The 22,089-nt window shown below is 30.9% G+C and overlaps 2 protein-coding genes across 2 annotated transcripts in view; one reads left to right on the forward strand and one right to left on the reverse strand.

Annotated features, from left to right (window-relative positions):
* LOC130448996 (uncharacterized) overlaps nt 1-22,089 on the forward strand; it is an 83,637-nt gene that overhangs the window by 21,040 nt on the left and 40,508 nt on the right. Inside the window, exons 2-3 of the mRNA XM_056786629.1 lie at nt 6,537-6,731; nt 14,206-14,465. Coding sequence (XP_056642607.1) covers nt 6,537-6,731; nt 14,206-14,465 — 455 coding nt within the window. The remainder of the gene's footprint in view (nt 1-6,536; nt 6,732-14,205; nt 14,466-22,089) is intronic.
* Nucleotides 14,597-20,400, reverse strand: LOC130448738 (neurotrophin 1-like). The gene is made up of 4 exons (XM_056786233.1): nt 20,302-20,400; nt 17,146-17,372; nt 16,907-17,056; nt 14,597-15,373 (listed from the first exon to the last, which is right to left on the reverse strand). Exons 1-4 carry the CDS (start codon nt 20,353-20,355, stop codon nt 15,235-15,237), a joined length of 570 nt encoding a protein of 189 aa, XP_056642211.1. The 5' UTR covers nt 20,356-20,400; the 3' UTR covers nt 14,597-15,234.

The raw sequence follows: 22,089 nt of genomic DNA on the forward strand, positions 1-22,089 counted from the left end.
CCAATATGTAATTATCAATCATATGACAATTCTTTACTCAACTTGTAAGAGATGGTTGTTTTCTTGTACATAATATCTACATCATTTTAAACAACCCTAAATTTTGCTCAAAAGTTTATTCATAAAGATATAGCTTTTTTGCGAATGATCTATTCGAACTTTATATAAGTAAAGGAATTGATCAGCTCTTCTTTGAAATTATTTATTGTTGTTGTAAAGTCTGTCACTTACATGTTTTATTGTTCTACGCCACTATCCACTATTTTTCGTTAGTTTCGCTGATTCTTTTCTTGTATTTAGCATCAGTGTTTAAGCCTCTATTTAACGAGAAGGATATCTGTCTTATCTTGTTTCTCTTTAGTTTTCTCTGTAATGTATATTCGGGTTAACCAATGATGGTTGACCATATTCTTTGTATTAAAACATTAAAACTACTTTGGAATAAACTATCTATTAAACAATAGAATACGTAGTTAAACTTGGTTTCAATAATCCGACGACCATATTCGACGAATGCCAGACTATTAAAGACCTCGTATCTATTTACACACCGCTTTTAAACACTAAAATCCTATTGTACAAATGGCTATAAGTAATTATATGTGTGGTCACTAGAGTCATACCGATATAATATAAAGTACGTAATTTGATACGTTAATGGAACCTCAAGTGTCTAAGGAATACTTAGAGTCAATTAACTATTATGTGGGTCCCCATTAGGATCGTGTACCATAAATCTTAATGAATACAATAATCCTTAAGTTAGGTAGCTTAACAGATCCTAATGGTTCCCATCAGTCGATGAGTCAATTTACACACAAGAGGTTGTATCTTTGTCTGGACTACATTCGTGATATGTTTTTAAAATAAACAATTTTTAATAGGAGATTATCATGTATAAAAATTGTATTCCACAAGAAGTTTTTCTTTGTTATGTTTCTAATTATATGTCAAAAATTGGGAAAATATGTTTAAATACAAACATGAATGAAAAAATAATAATTATAATGAATCATTTATTATTTACCATTAATAAGAAAATATTAATATTTTAAAGAGGAAGGTAAATAAAAGGTTTGTGTTAGATCGATTGACCAATTCTTCCACAGTACCACCATAAATTATTCACACAAAACTACCATTAAAACATACAAATACAAAATTCAGTAAGTACTGAACGTAAGCACTATAATTTTTCCCCTTCCCTATTCATTTTTAAATGCAAGAGGGACACTTGATATAAAAGAAACTTTTATATATTCCTTTATGATGTGTATGTATATTCATTACATTTCTCCGTCTCAAATTTAAGTTATGGATATCTGTTCTGTAGGTCAATCTTGAGTACAAATATTCTGGTAATTGTTTCTCAAAATTTTGTAGCAAAAATTTAGACTGTGCAGCTTTCTTCTATTGTACATACTAAGTCAACCTGCATCTTTTAGTTTATATGAGATTATTCCGATTCGCCTCAAACAAGAGTTCTGAGTTTATTAATTCTATGAGTATCACTTTTGTCTAAGCATGGCCCATATACCACATCATAGTGATTAAAATGTGAAAGCATCAAAGAATCACATAGCATTTTCTTTATATCAATATTTAAATACATTCTTTTTGATTAATTAATTTAAGTAACGCATAAGCTTTTCCAGTTATATGTTTTTTAAATCGTGTGTCGATTATCAAACCCGAATATTTATCGTATTCACTAAAAGTACGTGTTGTTACAAACAAATTCACAAAATTGGTTCCCTACGCCGGCCCGGTTTATTTGTATATAATTTTTTTAGTAGCAGGCGGTTTATTTACAATAATTCTTCCAAATAATTTCTAGTCTATTTATTTGTTTATTTTGTTTTTTTTTTGTAGAATTTTATTTAGGTATATAAATAGTTCTTGTAGACGCAGTTACTTCAGTTTTGTATAAATATTCGTAGCAAAAAGGACGAATTGGTAAAAGTAATCTCAGAAATTATTTAAGTGATATTTATCTGTAAATTATTATAGGGGTATTGTATAGTGTGTAAATAAATTTAGAACATAAAAGACAGTGTTTACTAATTCACCATACCATACACATTTTTAATAAATGTTTTTTAGAGATTAAAGTAATTTTGGAGAGGTCTTGATTTATTTTATCTGAAGCCTCCTATAAGAAAGTTTGAAATAATAATAAATCTGGGTGTCGTTAGCATACATGTGTTATTTATAATGTGTAAGGGAACCTAAAATGCTCCCTTGAAGGATACCTTGTTGTAACGTCAATTTATTAGACATGACATCATCTAACATAACCTGTTGAGATCTATCTGAAAGGTACCACTTAAGAAGGGCAATTAATAGCCGAATTATTAAATCCAATAAAAGGAAGAATTGCTATCAATATTTTATGATTTAAAATATCAAATACTTTGGGATAATCAATGGATGCAAGTACACTCACTTCGCTTTTATCCAATGAATATAATGAATCATCATCATGATGCTGTTGAGCAACTATACACAGATCTAAATCCAAATTGATTTGGAGGACAGATTTTATTAAGATCAACATGACATCTTGTTTCCAGATATTTGGGAAGTGATGTCGATGAATACATTCATTGAATATTTAGTATTTTATAATGTATGGACAACACAGAATGATAAGCTGTATATGCAGGCCATTACTTCCATATGCTTTTGTTTCAATGGTTTTAATTATGTCTAAAACTTCTTCATCATTTGTTGAATGGAACGATAATAGAGAATTTACAAATAGACTAACGTTGTTATTATAAAATTTAAAAAATCATTATCTGGTTGAGAATCTCTTCTAAATTCATTAACAAAGAAGTTATTAGTTAGGCAATACAGTACTAGAGGTTTGCGTGACATTTATGTATTTCAAAATTTTCCTTTTTTCATGAGAATTACAACCGCGCATATCAGTTATTTAATTGTTAAAATACCTTTTTCTCTCATTTAATAGTGGACGATGTGTAATTTCTTAATGCCTATGTCCCATTAATTTTGTTTTTTTATATTTCTTTACAGCTTTTTCCCTTAATTTTTGTATAAGCCTAATATTGTAATAGAGAGTAATAGTGAAGAAAGTTTAAACTGCTCACCAGATGTTGTTGAATCGGCAACTGCAGCGACTATAAATCTTCTCCCTAAGAAATCCAGGGAACAGTATTTAAAGGAATTAATTGTAATAATAATATAATAATTCTTTTATGAAGGAGCGAACTAAAAAAGACATAAACAGTTTCAGAGAAAGAATATTACTAGCTTACTTGAAACTAAATCCAACATGTGGAAGTCTTCAATACTTTGGTCGACTTATTCAAAACTCAAAGACACCCTAATGGTAAATAACGACGTAGACATCAGTAAATACTCGAAACTCATTCAATATTTGAAAAATAAATCAGCTGGCTATAGACCTAAAAAATCTAAAACATTTGTCCGTGAAGACAGTTTCTGTTGCAAGCTCCATATGATCATTATCTCATGCATAAGGTATGACAGCAAAAATTTTTGATGTAAGCTTAGATATTATTTGTAACATTTTTCAGGTTGCTTTAATATTCGGAATCGCAAGAGCTCTGCGGAGGGAGGAATTATATAAAATGAAGTGTAACGATATTAATAATACCGGAAATGTTTTAATTATCACAGAACATGATACAAAAACTCATGTTAAACGTCACTTTACTGTTATTGGTGAAATATCTGACAACAGATCAAACTTGGTAAACATTTATAAAAAATATAAAAACCAACGTCCAACAAATGTCGAAACAGATCATTTCTCCTTGCAGTATAGAAATGGATAATGCAAAACCCAAGCTGTAGGTATCAATACCTTTTCAAAAATTCCCTCGCTTATTGCAACATATTTGAATATACCTAATCCAATAAACTACACTGGGCATACATTTCGACGCTCTTCGGCGTCTCTTTTAGTGGATTCCGGTGGTGATATAATTCAACTAAAGAAGCACGGTAGGTGGAAATCCAACACAGTTGCGGAGGGTTACGTAGACGACTCAATAAACAACAAAATGGATTCCGCAGGGAAAATTTGAACGGGAACAAGTAGTTCGACTTCAAGTAACATTGTAAATGTTTACGATTCTACCAATAATCCAATAAGTACTAATACAACTATAGAAGATGTTATTTCCTTGAACTCGTTAAATGTTGCCAATTTAAGTACCAATACTAATGACACTTCTTCACTTCAAATTAATAATGCTCACAGTTATTCTTTTAATATTACGATTATAAAATAAAAATTGATAAAAGTTTTGTAGAATTTTTTTAAGTCTACGGACGTAGAAAAAATTTTGTATGAAACTCATCAGTAAAGTAAACCGTCCTACTCATGAAAAAAAGTATTACTGGCTCGATTTCATAAATGTAGACCCAAAGTGTATTTTCAAGATCACCCTGAAATGTGATCATGTTATTTCTAGACAAATTTCAAAAATTTACTTTGTCATTTGTTCAATTTCAATAAATTCCACAGAATTAATCAAATTGTTAGTTTCTAACGTATTTTAATGCATCGAAAACGAATTCAAAATGGTCTTCTCAGCAACATCAAATATTTATTTCTACAAAGTCTAACTTTACTTAATAAAATCGGCCACTCAACTTAAGTTGTGTTCTACATCTATTGTTCTAAACATAAATCATTTTATATAGAAAACCATATCCACAGAAAAAATATATATACGTCCATATAAACATTTAAAGTAACATAAAATATTACATTACAAATAATATCTTAATTTGCTTTGAAATAAATTGACAATTATCATGTTTTGGGAAGCTCATTCAATTTTTTTTCACAATTTTCCAATCAAAACTTGAACTTCCCGTAACTGGCAGACCTCATTTTTCTAGTATAACGATATAACCAATTCTGCTTACTATTAACTATTTTAAAAGTTCAAAGTGATTTATCTCGTACCACTTTCGGATTTAATTCAGGATGATATCATCAATTACTTCAGAGCTACCTTCAGTATTGATTTTTTATTTAAAGACAATAGGAACAGCTGCGAAAAAGAAATAAAACGTGATTCAACTATCTTGAATAGTGACTATAAACATTCCTACGAAATGTGGATAATACATTATTGATACTATGTAATAGAATAAGCTTTTGATAAATGTATGTCAACTGATTTAAAAAAAAATGGATTATATATTACTACCCAGCTTAAATAACTATTAATTCATTATGAATTGCCCACTTCTTATCATCCTTAGTATTTTCTACAGAAAAATAGAAATTGCATTGCTGTGAGTGAATTTTGATAACTTTTTGAAAACATACACTATATATTTTTGAATTTTTAATATTTTCGTTTTTGTCAAATATATAGAAAATAATTAAAATTGTAATAATATATTAAATATAGAAAACAAAAAACCTAGTAAATATAAAACTATATCGAGTTTCAATAAAATGTTAAGTAAAATGGTATACAAAGGACATGCATGATTAAATTTCACACCAAGCGGTTATAGTACGAAATACAAATGTTTGACTTGTGAATTGACATGTCCATCAAGAAATATAATCAAGCAAATTATTATTAAGTAAATATTTTAAAGGTGGGTAATGGATAAACTAAATGTTCTGGGCTTTAGACGGAAATAAAAGTGGAATCTTGATTGAGTCAGTTGTCCTATATAGGGATAATTTTAAACAAATCAAACGGTTATATTTTCAATCTAATTAAATAAAAGAAGCATATCTTGACTGACTGGTCGATCACCACTCAGCCAAAATTAGTAAAGCTGTATCTCTTATGGTATCTGCAGAGCATCGACGCTTGACTAAAAACCTATTTGCCATTTGTGTGAGTACTTCAATATGAATGATGTGCAAGAAACTAGAGAAAGAAGCAAATAAATTGCCCAAATGTTCCTTGAATTACGTAAGTATTCAATTAGAAAGAATTTTTTAAAAATCAATTACTAAGGGTGTGAAATTAAGGTCATTAGTTTGTGTGAAACCATATGATATTTGATAGTAGCGATTTCATACTCACAGTTAATAACCTTTATTAATAGTAATACATACATAATACATATACTTCTTATTTTTCACATTTGTTTAAAAAAGGCGCAATGGGAACCTCTTCTTATAAACTTATGTCTCTGATTATTCAAAACTGCGCGAGCAAAATCGCGAGCAATAGCTAGCTTCTAATAAAAGTACAGCCGCAGAAAGTCTTCCCGTTGAAACCGACAATCGCCAAAACTCCTGGTATAAAAACTAATGAGAGATCTAGTAATACAAATTTCCATATTAATAACTCAATCTATTGTTAATTTTTTAATTCAATTTAAATAAGTTAAGAGATCTGCAAAATATTATACGAGCAAATATTAGAGATAAGAAAGATTTGTGAAATATTTCGGATAAAATCACAATGGAAATTAAGATAGTAAAATTAGTTGAAGGCCACGATTGCAATTTAAATAAATAAAATATAGTCAATCACTATTTGGTGTATCATAATAAATAGATAACGGCGAGTCTGAGCAAAATAATGCTGAATTGAGAAGAGAAAGTGCTTCAGATGTAGATATTGATGCTTTTGAGTCTATCCAAGAAATTCCGGCTAAGAAGCTCACTGTAAAAAAAAAGATATCTGAACTCATGGAAGAAGAATACGCAAAAAATGTAAGATTGGAAGGAAAACAGTACTACAAACAACAAAGTAAACTGATATCCTCTAAATCTGTTGTATATCGTTGATTTTATTATAAAACACTTTTCGTGTATCCCGAATAAAACGGTGTTATAGTGAAAAAAATAACAGACGATCTAAGACTTTTATTTCCAATTCTACGTTAAGTCAATATCAAAAAATGTTAACATTTCTAGTAAGACAGATAGAACACCAGTCAGTAAGCTATCTGCTACTAGTATGTGGTAAAAAAAATTACTTATTACATCCTTCGTCCTTTATTATATAAAAATTTATTCAGAAAACATATCGATTCCTGTATTTTCATCGCATTATTACCGAAGCACTAACAAAAGAAACTATTTACCTTCCAGTCCTTCTAGAGGAGTAGTTCCCAAACTGGCGGGTGCCCCCTTGGGGGGGGGGGTCATGGAGAAAGTCCAGGGGGGCGTGAGACCCAAATAAATAAATAAAAAAGTTACAAAAATAATTTCCTCAAATCTTTAGAATAAAGTTTTCATAATTGTTTTTGTAAAGATTTAATAAAGTTGTAAACTTTATCAAAGAAGGCTACAGTTTTTAAAACTACAAAACACACAACAGTTCAAGGTTCTCAAAACCTTCCCCCTCCATAGCAGTCAGACGCAACGGCCATGTGTACCGATACTTCCCTATGGCATTGGTGTGAATGCGAGTGTCCCCGATCGGTTCTCGCTCAGGCTTTGTGCAGTTGGTCAAAGAGAAGAATACTGACGTGGTTGGGATTCATTATTTTATTCTCCGTCAAGCCTTGGCAGCAAAAACGCTTCCAAAAGAACTCAATGATGTTTTAAAGCTATTTATTACAGTAGTCAACTACGTAAAGGACAGTGCATTAAATACTCGACTGTTTAAAAGACTTTGTGAAGATTTAGGAAGTGACTACAAAACGCTGCTATTTCATACAGAAGAACGATAGCTATAGAAAGGCAATATATTCACTTCCTAAATATATATATATATATATATATATATATATATATATATATATATATATATATATATATATATATATATATATATATATATATGGTGCAGACTCAAATATAGTAACACATCGGGATGCCATCAAGATAGATGTACGTTGAGAAATTACAACTTTGGATACGTAAAGTGTCAATGAACCCCAGCAACTATTCAAGTTTCCGCAAAGTAGTGTCAGTCTCAGAAGAAGCATGTTTTGAGAACGTTTCTGAAGGACCTCAAGGAGAAGTTCATCAGGCACTTTCCTAACTTGTCAGAGAAGTTATACAAACTATCAACCGACCCGTTCAACATGGACATACAGTTGCTGCCAAAAGAGTTGCCAGAGGAGGGAATAGAAATAAAAAATGACTCTGCTGCAAGATACGATTTTGTAAAAATGGACAAGCCCTCATTTTGGTTAAATTACTTAAAAGTTTACCCCAGTGTTTCAGAGAAAGCTGTTCGGATGTACTTGCCTTTTTCAATAACATGTATGTGCGAAAAGCGTTTTCAACTCTTGTGGCGATCGAAACCTTGTACCGCAACAAACTTGATGTCGAAAGTGACCTACGCTGTGTTTTGTCTGAAACTCAACCCAGGATCTGTCAACTTATCCAGAACATAAGAACGCACCCATCTCACTAAATTACATTTTATATTTTGTTTTTGTAAGTAAGTAGGCCTATTGCTTCACCTTCCTTAAATTAAAAATTTATCTGTGTTACAATGTTAAATTTTGTATCAGTAATTATATTCGTTTTTCATGTAATACTTGTTTTAATTTTCATCATTCGTACAATTATTGAATCTTTCTATTCTGCGTTACCGCATTGAACAGTGAACAAAAAATCTACCTTTTCACCGTATTAAGTAGGCATATACTGGGGAGTTGTTATGTACTAAATGAAAGCTGATATGTGTAGAGGGGGCGTGAGGAGTCTCCAAATAACCTAAGGGGCGTGGTACAAAAAAGTTTGGTTAGGTTCTAGACTATAAACTTTTTTGCCAAAAGATAATTGTCGTTCCCGAAAAATTTACAGAAATTTTCTCGTTACTGAATTCAATCTTGGATTTCATCGTTTAAAAAAAAAGAACAATGCGATTTGTGAACAAAATTCAGTTCTTTGGGAGAGCAAAAAAAGTTATCACTACAGGAAGATTACGATTTACATCTTATGAGAAAACAAGAAACTAGGGATCATGAAAAATATGACAAAGAATGATCCAAAGTGAATAACAGCTTCGTTTCTTATACAATGGAAATAGAAAATGTTTATGTAACACGATCCCTTAATGTTGGTAAATTATATTATGCTCAGAAGTTAATGACTTTAAACTTCTGAGGCTACTAATTACACGTGGCATAAGATCGAAAGGATCATCAGAAATTGCAATTTGCTTGTGGCATGGTTTGACGAATATGTATTTCTTCGTTAAAGACTTTTATTTTGATACCACAAAACAGTTTCAGAATTACCCATAGAAGTTGTGAACCAAAACTTCATGGAATCTGGACATTTTTTTACGGAATACGGAATACCATAAGTTCATATTTTTACACCTGACCATTGATATGCAACTGTATGGACGGTAAAAAACAAAAAATTCATTTTTATAAAGTACTTAACTTTTAAAATTTTAAACATTTTTTCTATGGTTATTAAAAATCGAACCAAAAATGGTAAAAGAAAATCTGGCTCAAAATAGAATGACTACAGACTGAGTATATTGTTTACACCACCACTACTAAACAGTATATTCAGTATGAATATCGCTAACGGTTCCAGAAATTCTAACTTAGTTAGAATTGCTACAGTATAGAAAGGCAGATTCTACTCGAATATTTAACCAAGAAAAACTTGGCGATCCAAAATTTCAATCTATTTTCATTAAAAAGATAATGGGATAATGTTGAATTGCTTTATAAAAAGCCTTTGTGCATATAAAAAAAGAAACTTCAAAGCCTGCCTCAACTATACAATTCCCTGTGTACTTCTGCAGCTTAGTTTAGGAGTGAGTGCAAAGTTTTATTATTTTTGGAATACATTTAAGATTATTATAGTTAAGTTAAAACCTCCAAAATTTGCAAAAATTTCTTTTTATAACAAAACAAAAATAGTATCGTACTAAAAACAAAATTTTTAAATGCAGTCTACTCAGTACTTAGCTTCACCTTTCACCACTAGAGCGACGATAGACAATAATTTTGTTTCTCATTGTGGTTTTCTTCTGTGTATTGAAATTTTGTTGTGTTTATATCTTTATTCAGTTATTTTCATGTTTGTTTTATAGTTTTTACAAGCTTTTGTCTACTGCATTTGTAAATACCGCCTTAAGAACTAAGCTTTTATTGCAGTTGAATCGTTAATATCACAGAATAAATAGTACTTATGATTTTACATTGAAATGTTATAAGAACATAATATGCGCGCAATGAATGATTGAAGTAGGGCTTACAAAAGCGTGCCGAGCCGAGCTGATATTCGAATTTATCAGTGTTTATACGAGGTTGTTACAAAGCTGTGACGATTGGAACTAATACGTAATCAATTACTCGGGTGATTCAAAACATGGTGTGCATTAAAATAGCAAAGGGGATCATTTTAATTTGTTCATTTGGTGAATTTTAACAAAAAGTTCAATAAAAAAGTAATGTGAGAGATTTTTAATTTTGAAAATTAACAATAAGAACGTTTCAAATGTCAAATAGACAAGGATTTTAATTACCGAATTATTGAACAAATATATTCTTTTATAAAATGTATATAGGTTATTCCAAAAAAGCAAAGAGCTCTTATAACGGGTTACGTTGACAAATGAATTTCACTAATTAGATTTTTAAGAATGATTTTGTAAACAATTACTATATTTTATATTTCAGTTTGCGAATATAAGTGTAAAATAAATACGTAGCCTGATATAAAGTCTTAAGAATATTTATGAAGAAAATCTCTACAAGGATTCATAAAGCAAACATATTTATATAAATCTTCAAGTTTGCTCCGAGCTTTCCGTGAGAACTAAACTTAATAAAATTTTCAACTAAGAGTAGTTATAATTGTTTAACATTCTACAATATTACTTGGAGATAAATTCAGACTTTTAAGAATTAGAATATGCTACATGCTCTAAAAAATAGCAGCTTCTTTTTTTGTATGTATTTTCATCATTAAAAATTATACAGATAGTACAAGAGAATACATTTTTAAGAGAGAGCCAGTAATATAAACCAAAGTATTTATTGCCTTCTGTACTCGTAATATTTCGATAGTCACGCGTAAAAACTTTTAAAGAATTATTACTAGTTACCATTTGTAAAATTCCACAAGAATTTCTTGCCAACCCAAAAAAATTCTCTAGGTAATCTTGATCTAGGTTCCTAAATAAAAGAAATTTAAATACCTTTAATGTATTCAACTTACAACTTATTTCTTCACAAAATTGTAATTGTTTCTCTGTGCCCATGAATGCGTTAATGTTGGTGAGATGGCAAGAATTTTACAAATCAAATAAATTATTGATAAATTTTGCAGAAAACATTGCTTCCGAACACTTACTATTTTCCATCAAATTCAGTGACGGGACAGCTTTATATTGCACATTCTTTCTGGAATTATTATATATAAAATCTCCTTCAGATAACTCGCACACTCTTAATTCATAACTAAAGTGTTCAGAAATCATATTAGCATAAATATGTCTGTTGTTCCCAAATGACAAGGCCTATTTCCAACGTTTACGTCTAAGAATATTATTAATAACTTTAACTCTAGATGGTCATAGAAACAAAAATATTACACCAAATTCAAACGATAACATAAATCTTTATTAACATAATTAATCAATCAATATGTAAATTGGAAAAAAAAATTATCCAACTACCTACTTAATTTCATCTTTAGGATAATGAAATAGAAATATATTTGTCCCTTATTTGGTAGAACATCCAGCAACACAGCAGATCCGTGAGATTTTATTGCAGTAGCAAACTTAGAGTGAATGATAAGTTTAATTTAAAAAAGAATTGCTCACAACGACAATTAAGGACGAACACTATATTTATGCGAAACGACGTGAGGGATAACCAGTTTATGCATGGTGACTTCGAATGATCGAAAAAGAGTAGCACCCGATATTTAAGTGAGATAGGCATAACAAGAGGAGGAGGATAAAGTGACTCTTCTTGACTTGTTAATATTCGATGGAATTACTACGATTCCTAAGTCGGTTTGAGGGTAAAACAGGGTATTGAAACAGTTGCAACGCGCATTTGGTAGTGTTGGATACACAACAGTGAATTCAATTTTCAAGATCATCTTTATATGACCAGGAGACAAAGCGAGTAACAATCGCATGAGAAACGTTGTATAATAGTGGACATCGGATCTCTTCTAAAATAGTAGCAGATGATGAAATATATCTACCCTTTCATGGTATTCCATCCCGCCAAGAGAGGCGTATATGGGAGGATTCTACAACCCCATCAAAATAGCAAAGGTCTGCCAAGAAATTTATGTACATAGTTTTCTTCGTAGTACAGAATAAGTCACAGCTATTAAGCTTGAGAATCAGCGTACAGTTACAGCAAATTGTTACACCACAACATGTTCACCTACAGTTCTGAAGTCAGTCAATATTCACCTGATTTGTTCAAGTGTTATTTCTGGTTATTTTTCAACCTAAAGAAACATGGTCGACGTACCACGATGTAGGATAAGATAGAGGAAGCTATTTATAAACAAAAGTGCGATGTGAGTGGTTATTATGCTGAACATGAATAACATCATTTTTAGTGCGTGATGTATTATTAAATTATAATATAATTATAATTATTAAATTATAAAATAAATATGAAGTACGAAAAGTTTATTGACAGTATGACAATATCACTTGATCCATACCTGTACTGAAAATTTTTCTCAGATCATACATTAATAAATTATAGTCATTTATTTTTACCTCAACATAGAAGAAAAAAAACCCTTAAGAAAAACATGAAAAATATTATCCATGAGAATTATTATTGATTAAAATCGGAAATATTATTAGGAAAATTGGAAATATATGGAATATAGATGTATAGAAACTTTTAATGAATAAATTCTAGAATTAATGTCCCTTTTCAAATGCGCAAAATTACGTGAAACTCTCAGATGATAAACTGACCCAAACAAAATTTAATTCAAATTCAAAGCCTATCGGTCTCTCCGCCCATGAATCTGGCTATAAATTGGTTTAATTGGCAATATTGATGTACGAGCTGAATAAACCAGCGTTTATCACGGTTGTATAGATTCCATGTAAACTGTAATATTAGTCAAATTTATGAGACACCTTCCAGGCACAGTATAAAATATCCCATCTTCGCATAATGGCCATTCCGATGAAAATCTGTATATTTACTCAGAGAAATAATGTGTAAAAATTGCAAGCTGTTAAAAGCAGTATAATAGTGATTTAATGTACCCTCTTTTATATATCAATTCAATAAGTGAGTAATAATACATATTACTCATGAAGGTGATTTTTGTAATTCATCCGAATAAGTAATAGTAATAATATTCCCCAATACTTTATCTTCAGCTACGAGAACAAGAACACAATATATTATCAATTTTTATCATTACTACACTTATTATTATACGAGGGCTGCTACTTAAGTTTTAATTTTTTCTATTCCAATTGAGGTACCTCTAAAACAAGTGATTTGAACGCTAAACCGCCTCTTCAGGTGTAGAGAAACGTGGACCTCACTATTTATTTTTGCTTTGTGGGATGACCTATAAATTTGATGTTTTGACTGTTCAAAAACGTTTTTCACATTCAATTCTTGGTTCGCGGGGAAAACTAACACCCAGCCTACCTAGAGCTGGTACATCTATGCCAGAAATAGAATGTCGACACCGAGAAACTTCTCAAAACTTAGCATTAATAGAGCGTCTGGGTCAGTTGTAATACAACCAATCGTTTTACGAATGGTGCAGCTAAACTGACAAGTCCGCTGTGCAAACTATTTTCTCTATCAAATAAAAGAGGTCTCTTTCCTGTAGATAAGAAAGTTGCTTGGGCTTAACCTATACCAAAAAAAGGAAAAAAGATGGTTTGCAATATCATTATCATCGTAAATTAGCTTGTTCGGTGTTGAAGCTGGAACCAATTTGTCCTGGCATAGTCACGTGGGCGATTTAGCCAAGACAGCTCCTTAAAAACTTGGAGCCCTTCTTAAATATAAAAAGCGTAGATAGAGCATAGAAGAAAGATCGGCAGCCTGACTGTAAACACTTTTATAGTTTTCAGTTGGTCGCATTCGAAGCACTTTACGACAACCAACAACTATCCTTCCAACGGATATATTCAAACATCTATAGAGAACAAATTCAGTTTAATCCCATGTGTTTCCTCTTTCGATTTATTTAAATGACCCTTAATAAATCACAAAAATTGGCAAAATAATGATAAATCAAACGATACACAACTACTTATTTCTAATATTTTTCAGGTTCAACAAATTTAGTAGGAAAGTTCACTCAAAGCGTTCGTAGGATAGTTCAAGACGTAAAGGATGAAGGAACAGCCACTGGAGCAACAAAAGAAGAAGTGATAGAGACCAACGAGAGGTTAAGAGCAGTGAGAGTACGAATGGATGAATCTTATGATACTGCCAAAAAGGCACTTGTGGGACTCATGGGAAAGTATAACGAGAGTAAAAGCGTCCATAATATATTTCAAAGATACAATATGCTCAAAGCAATGATCAAGGTAAGTTGCATATTTCTTATTCTATCATTATTCTACTTTACATATTTCATTTTGTGGTAAAAGGTTCATTCCATTATATCATTAATTCAAGTAATTTTGGGCAGTATATGTTTAAAATTAGAGTCAACATATTTTATCAACAGTTTTATTCAAACTAACAATCGTAAAGTATGATGTTTATAAATAACTAGTATTTCGTATAAAAAATTAAACCATTCACTCCAATCCTTTTCTCTTATTTTTCAAATTATATAATTATGTTACTAGCTCAAAGAATGTTGATAAACAAAATAGAGGCCTAATATCATTCTTCTTTTACGTCAAGCTACACAAAGAGTTTAACGTTTTATAATATTCCTCATATTGAGCCCACAGTTATGAATGATACATCAAACAAAAGTGCAGCCATGAGAGCCTACAAGTTTTCAATATGAGCACCATTTATCACAAGACAAAACAATATGCGATTTCTTCCAAAACGTTGATCAGCGTCTCTTGAGTTATTGTATCAATTTTGTTACTAAATTCGAGATGCTTAGCTGGTATCGGAGACACATATATACTTGTGAGGGTAATGGTAAACAAACTTTGTAGTTTGAGCGTATGCCATGACATCCTTGATTATTCTAGCTGAAAAACGGTTCACCTTCCTATCAATTGAACCGACTTTTATCCATCTAGGTATAGTGTTCAAATTTTATCATAAAATGTTGAACTTTGTACGACATGTCGCGATTGTAATTCTTCATTAATTGAATCAGATTTCATGTCAAGACACCACACATGAAGCTTCACATATTATAGGAACGTTGAATTCATCATATGACAGCTTGAAGTTTTCAAAAGTTAGAAGGTACAACTTTTGATACCTTTGAATGCATTTAATATTGGGATGAAAAGCTGATGTGCTGAAAAAAGAAAAAAAAACATGACGCATTTTTCTTGACTAACAAATCTATCTTGATTTTCAGCGAAATTATGATCGTATGGTGTATACATATTGAAGCCAGAAACGTACTGCACGAGGAAGCGGTGCTGGTATAACCATAAAGAAAACCGAAATCTTAGCTATACTACAAAGAAACTATTTTAGTTGGTAGAGTTCAATCATTCACTGTTACTGTCACATTTACAATATCATTGTAAATATTGACAGATATAACAGATCTAAATGGTGAATGACCGAAATTATTTTAGAGGCTTTTTTCCAATTTCCAATTGAATCATCCATTGCTTGCATGTTGAAAATAACTATTACTGTTGGACGTTTGGCCAACTTATGTGGTTGGCATCTTTAGAAATTATTTTCCGCTTTAACTGATTCTGACGATGAGAAGATCCCAATCATACGAGATGACGAAAGAAATTAGAAGCAGTGTTATTGTTATGTTATTTCCGACAATTGCCTAATAGCCCAAGAAGCATTCAAACAATAGTTCAGTTTGATACATTCTACAGTGCTACAACTGAGAATCTAATGAACACCTAATTAGGCTTTAACTGGTATGAGAATGGTTCATGATATTGAATAACGAAGCAAAAAGTATTGAGTACGCATTTGTCAAAGTAATCAGGAGTGTGACAACAAATACTATCTCATGAAGAAATGGAGAATTTCCTCTCATAGTGCGTGAATCTTACACCAGATTTTCAGTATTGATACATCTCTGGGTACTCAGAGATCTCAAAGTATGCAAGAAAAATTTGAAGAAAGTGTAATCAATCACTAGCGGGTTTTAGGTTGAACAATTCTGGAATAATACATAAATGCAATCATTGTCAAAACACAAGGTAAAATCATCTGTAAAGTAAAAAATTAAAGATACAAGATATAAAAGATACAAGCTACTACCAGGAATGAGCAATTGGAAAAATAACATCAAAAATTGAATAATAAAGATTCAATTTTGGATATTGCTATATCTCTTGACAAAGACGGCACTTATAGTACAACTAAGGGAAATATTTAATATTCAGCTAGGTGAAGTATTACAATCTGGTCTAAAGCGGATAATATTGATAACTGCAGAATTTATATGAAATCAAGAAAGATGATATGAAGAAGGTTTCGACAAATATCCCTACAGCTTTTAAAAAAACAGCCAAGGCTTAAAAGAACCGAATTGTTCAACTTTGTGTAAGTGAGAAGTTAGTGTACAAAAGGGTCAATGCTGTCCTGTGGGGTCAAAAGAAAAAAGTGAGAATATGAAAAAAAAATTAAAATCAGGGATATATCTTAAAGAAAAACTTTTGTTCTTTCAGGTTAAATCCATTTTTAAACATTAAAAAATTACTATTTACATAATGAGATATTGTAAAGCTGCTTTCCTTGTTTCAATTTCCTTCTTTCGACAATTATAAATATTGTTTTTATAATTTCCATTAATATTTTCACGAGACGCGACCATCAAACATTCGTTTACATAAATCAATAAACTTACTCAGTCGAACATTTTTCTATTCTCATATTTTGTTTGTATTTCTTGTTATTCACAATATATTTCCTTTGATCAGACGTATTCTTCATAGTTAATGGAGTAACTGTTGATATGATAGAATCGCAAAGTTTTCTCTGGGCACTTTCTGATCTGCTACAAAATTATGAAATAATAAAGTATTGTTTGAACAATTTTTTCACTTTAATACATCTTTTAAAAATATTGGGGTATAAGAGTGTTACCTGTGCCTATGTCGTAACACATTATTGATTGAGTAAACGTCAGAAAATCCTTCAAAGAAATGATCCACTTTGTGATTACTATCGTAGAAAGATAGAATCGCTTTCAAAATATCATTTTCTGGATAATCTTCAACTATGGTATTAATACCATCAAAAAACGTTTGATTATGTTCCAAATTTCGCGATACCATTTTTGTTGAACGTTTAAAACGATCATGTATATTTCTCTGAAAGTAAACGAACACCAAAATTAACTCTGAAAATAATTTTGTCTATATAATATACGAAGTCTATATACAACATTTTTGTTTCCATGTGGTAATCATAATATTTTTCCATTATCGGCTTTATACAAGGTATTTCAAGACTTGATGTGGAAAATTCCGGAGTGAGTAGGTAACGGGAAAGTAATGCTGTGACATGGAACAATTTTCTCATGCGAACCCTCGTTTCTAAGTTATAGGCCTCTAAAGATGCGAAATAATAACTTATATTTGTTAAATTATACATACGAATATTATGAATTTTTAATGGATGTATGTACGTATGTCCATGTGGAATGTGTGCCCAATAATTAACAATCGGCAACTTTTGCAGAGACAACCTGTACAATCTAAAGATAGCAAAAATTAATTTTTCTATCTATTCTTTAACAAAAAGGTTCGTTTGCTTAACTCGATAAAATTTATGGTTTAGGAAATATGTAAATTTTCAGATCGTTGTACATGCCTAGGAAACAGTTCGCCATAATATACATTCTGAAGAAAATTATTAAAAAGTCCCGGAATACTCTCTGAATTGCATTATGACCAACTATTTTTCTATTCTGTTTTATAACAGATATAAAAAACTTTGATAGTGAAACATTAATGCCGATATGTCTAGCCACCAACCTTTTAACATTACGAATAATTCAAAATATTTATTCTATTACTATATAGGGTGCTCAAAATTTTAAATCAAAATAAAAAATTTGTCATATATCAAGAAAGCCTTTTTTTAAATTTGGTTACCAATATGCTCCTTAATAAAGTAATATTTTGAGAACAAATTTTTGAAAAATTTAAAAAGAGGCGCGCTGTCGGGGCCAGTTGTCACTCATATCTTCAGCCTTATCTAACAGCCTATATATCAACAACTAGGCCCCATATGAGTTCGTATTCCTATATCAAAACGAATCATTTGAGATCTCTCTGTGGTAGTGCGTTTTCGGTCGAATATAGAAACACCCTGTAGATAAATGGATAGAAATAAGATTTGCATGCCGATTTTTGAAAAATAATCAAATTATGCAGCTGTGTAACTAAACGTCTGTTTTTGTCACTCTTATGGCAAGTTTCCGAGGTGTTTAGTCTTGTGACAAAAAGTATAACTTTAGTGCCTTTATACATAAACAACCATTATCTATAACTATCACAAAATTTCAAAGAGAATATTCACTAGTGATGACGACTCTTCAGTCAATTGAATAATATGATGATATTGTTCAATATTCATGTTAATAGTGGTGTCAAAATTAATTTGGCACAAGCATGGCTGCTATGGCGATGCCATTTGTTTTTAGATTCATCAATTGTGATATTTTCTGCATTTTCTGAATTTTTATCTCAAGTTACGTTCAATGAAATGTGTAGTAATACTTCTATTATATATTGGACATCAAAATCGAAGGAAAAAGAATTTTATAGATTAGCAGTTAATGCTTTAACACTTTATCTGAAATAAGTTAGGGGAATGGGGGACACGTTGTTACAAGATTTATACATTTGATTACCTCTATCGTTGGTATGTCTATTCATCTATTAAAATGGAAAATTAAGGCAAAAAAGTCCATTGTAACAACTTACCCCCTATTTGGGGCTAGTTGTTACCCTTTCGGGGCACGATGTTATGTTATTGATAGACAAAATCGTCAATGATTAATAATTTTCTATCATTTGATAAACAAAAGAGATCACTTGGAACAGTCTTCTAACAATTATGAATAATTAGAATAATATAACTTTCACAGGAACTTTTTTAAACCTTATATAAAAACGTCTTCTGCCAATAACAACTTGTAGTGAATTATTTATACATATCATTATTATAAGAAACCTTATGCAAAAATGGAAGACTTTGGATTCTAACATTTTTTTAGCACTAGAAAAATGAATAGTTATCTATTCAGAGGTAGTAATATTACATACTAATATTAAATTAGTCTTCATCAGAATTCTAGTTAATGCGAATGTTTGAGTGAACGTTTCAAGTTACACATTTGACATGGGCCCATATTTTGCATTCTAAATATTCTACCAATCTTCTTTTTTAGAGGTGCTGTAACTTTCGCTACACCATAAACAAAACCATTCATCCGTATCAGAATCTGATTATTAAATATTCATGTGGTTTCTCCACTATTTGTTGAGTTTTGTGTATTGAATCTATTGGGTAAAGCCACATTGGTCTTCTAGAATATGTTTTCCTTCACTAGCTAGACGTCTCTGAATTATAAATTGAATTCTAAAAACTATATACGAAAGCGTAATTTCTCATTATCTCATTTCTCATTATCCTGACATCTTTTTTCCTCCCCATATACTTCTTATCAATTTAGATAATCGTTCATAAAGTTCATCCAAGATCGTTCTTGGTCAGTTACGTATTTATTGCAGATATTCTTCCTTTCTTAACTTTTTTTGTAACTTCTATTATACCATTTTCTATTGATAAATATAAACAAACTAGAATGTGAGAAAGTGGCATCCTGTAATCTATATTGTCCTGGCACAGTAATTATTGGAACAATAAAGGTTCCTTCCCATTCTAGAATATTTCATAAATTATGAATTGATAAACATTCATTGAATGAGCATTAGCAGATATATACAACTTAATCTGTTAGAAAGAATTATTTCTGTTATAGTGATAATAATTAAAAGAATAATAGCAACTAATCCTCTTAACACTCCACTATAATCTGCTATAAAATCATTAATTTTTATTTATTTATTTATACCTAAAGAGAGACTACATAAAAATTAAAACAGAAAATAAATTAAATGCATTGAGTTCAATAAAAAGCTAAGTGGATATAAAACAAATGTTTCTTATAAGGAAACATGAGATTTATTAAAATTCATCACATAAAATTTGAAAAAGATTACTACTTACAGCAACCGAAACGTCAAAGAAAAAGAATAAAACAAAGCACACAATAAGTGACATAATTCATCAGAATATGAAGCTTTTGATGATAATCTTACTAAATATGGGCACTAAATGAAAACGGATAACCCTTTTATACATTTACCGGATTGACGTATTCGGTTATCTTCTTATTTGCGTCATTTCGTTACGTTTTACAAATCCGGTTGCAGTGACGGCGGAATGTGATTTAGAAAACTTATATTCCTCTTTTTTTCAATCAGCTGCTCTGCATTGAGTATAAAAAACTGCATTTTTCACTATCGAAGAACTAATAATGAATCTATTCTAATTTCGTCATACCAGAAACCGTTTTATTCACGTTACTGAATCATATATGAATCAATTTCGTCACTTATGAATAATAAGCAATAAACGTGTTAGTAAAGAACCACAATTTCCAATAAATATACTAATTTTTTATTAGAATTATGTATTTCAGGAGCTAGTTATTCAATTACGTATATAGTGTAAGTTTTAATTATACATTATTTGCATATAATGTATATAATGAACATGAATATTGTATAAAAATTTTCATATATTATCTAAGTTTGTGTAAAATACTGTACTAACTTTTGTCTTGTTGTGATTTATGAAAAAGTCCAAATCTGAAGAAATGTTATAATTCTTTGGTGGATTGTTTGACCAATCTTCCATTTTGTAACAGTATTTAATTACTATTCAGAACATAGGAGAGGAAAGCTAACATTAGAGGACGAATCTCGTCTTGGCTAACCGTGGTTACCACATAGCATTGCAGCTATGAAAAAACTGATGACCATTGTTCACCCAGTGACCTATAATGGAATCTTAGAGGATTGGATTGGCAGCTCCAACTGTGCTTCCAAGAGAAGCTAAGAGACCCTAAAAACCAAAACCACCTGCAAACAGCAAAAAGAAGTAAGAAAGCTGAAAGGAACCTTTTTAATCAAAATCCCAGCAGGATGTTGATTCCAATCAGGAACACAGACGCGAGCAAATTAAAAATCCCCAGCGAATAATCAACTAATACTTCTTCCCGACATCCAAATCACGAACGATACACCACTACCAGCTTTAAACCGGAAGTACCGTTAGAAGACATCAAGTTGGATCAATTCCTAGACATCCTATGCCAAGCGACAGAAAACTACCCCTTGCATTGCACGACCGGAGTATCCAACACACACAGCGTGGGATAATACTTATTTACACCTTGATAGTAGGAGCAATCATAGCCTTAGCTTACAAGAAGTTCCACAACAGGAAAAAGACAACTGGCTCCTGTGGCTACATCACCATCAATTTAACTCCTTCTTGTCTCGTTAGATGAAACTTCGACGGAAGGAATTATCTGAATTTTCTTGACGACGCAGGATGATAAGCGAAGTCACAACTCTTCCAGTATCGTCGTATAAAAAGACTATTGTTCAAAAGATTCGGACACTATTTATTATTGTTCATTCCATTTTAGAGTTGAGTTCTAATATTAAGTTTGTAAACTTCTGATTTGAAATTAATAACGGAGTTAATCTAACAATATTGCATTTCATCAATGTTTTGGTAGCAATCTAAGACATTATTGTCTTCAAGCTTTTAAATTGTAGTAACAAAACTGCATTAATTTTAAGTTTTGACAGACAAATAAAAACAAATATTTCTGATTGGATATGGCTCTATTGTTTTACAAAAGATTCCCTATTATGATCAATACACTGCCATTCCGATTGAGATACCAATTCGATGTTTTGACTATTCAAATACGGTTTTGTT

The sequence above is a fragment of the Diorhabda sublineata genome, chromosome 9 (assembly GCF_026230105.1).
Source record: "Diorhabda sublineata isolate icDioSubl1.1 chromosome 9, icDioSubl1.1, whole genome shotgun sequence".
NCBI classification, from domain to species: domain Eukaryota; kingdom Metazoa; phylum Arthropoda; class Insecta; order Coleoptera; family Chrysomelidae; genus Diorhabda; species Diorhabda sublineata.

What these genes read in the sequence shown, in the direction of transcription:
- LOC130448738 (XM_056786233.1), bottom strand. Translation starts at nt 20,355, where the DNA reads ATGTCACTTATTGTGTGCTTTGTTTTATTCTTTTTCTTTGACGTTTCG. An exon ending in TCTTTGACGTTTCGGTTGCT is followed by an intron (nt 17,373 to 20,301) that starts GTAAGTAGTAAT and finishes GTTTACTTTCAG; the next exon opens with AGAAATATACATGATCGTTT. An exon ending in ATAGAAAAATGTTCGACTGA is followed by an intron (nt 15,374 to 16,906) that starts GTAAGTTTATTG and finishes TTCTTTTTTCAG; the next exon opens with CACATCAGCTTTTCATCCCA.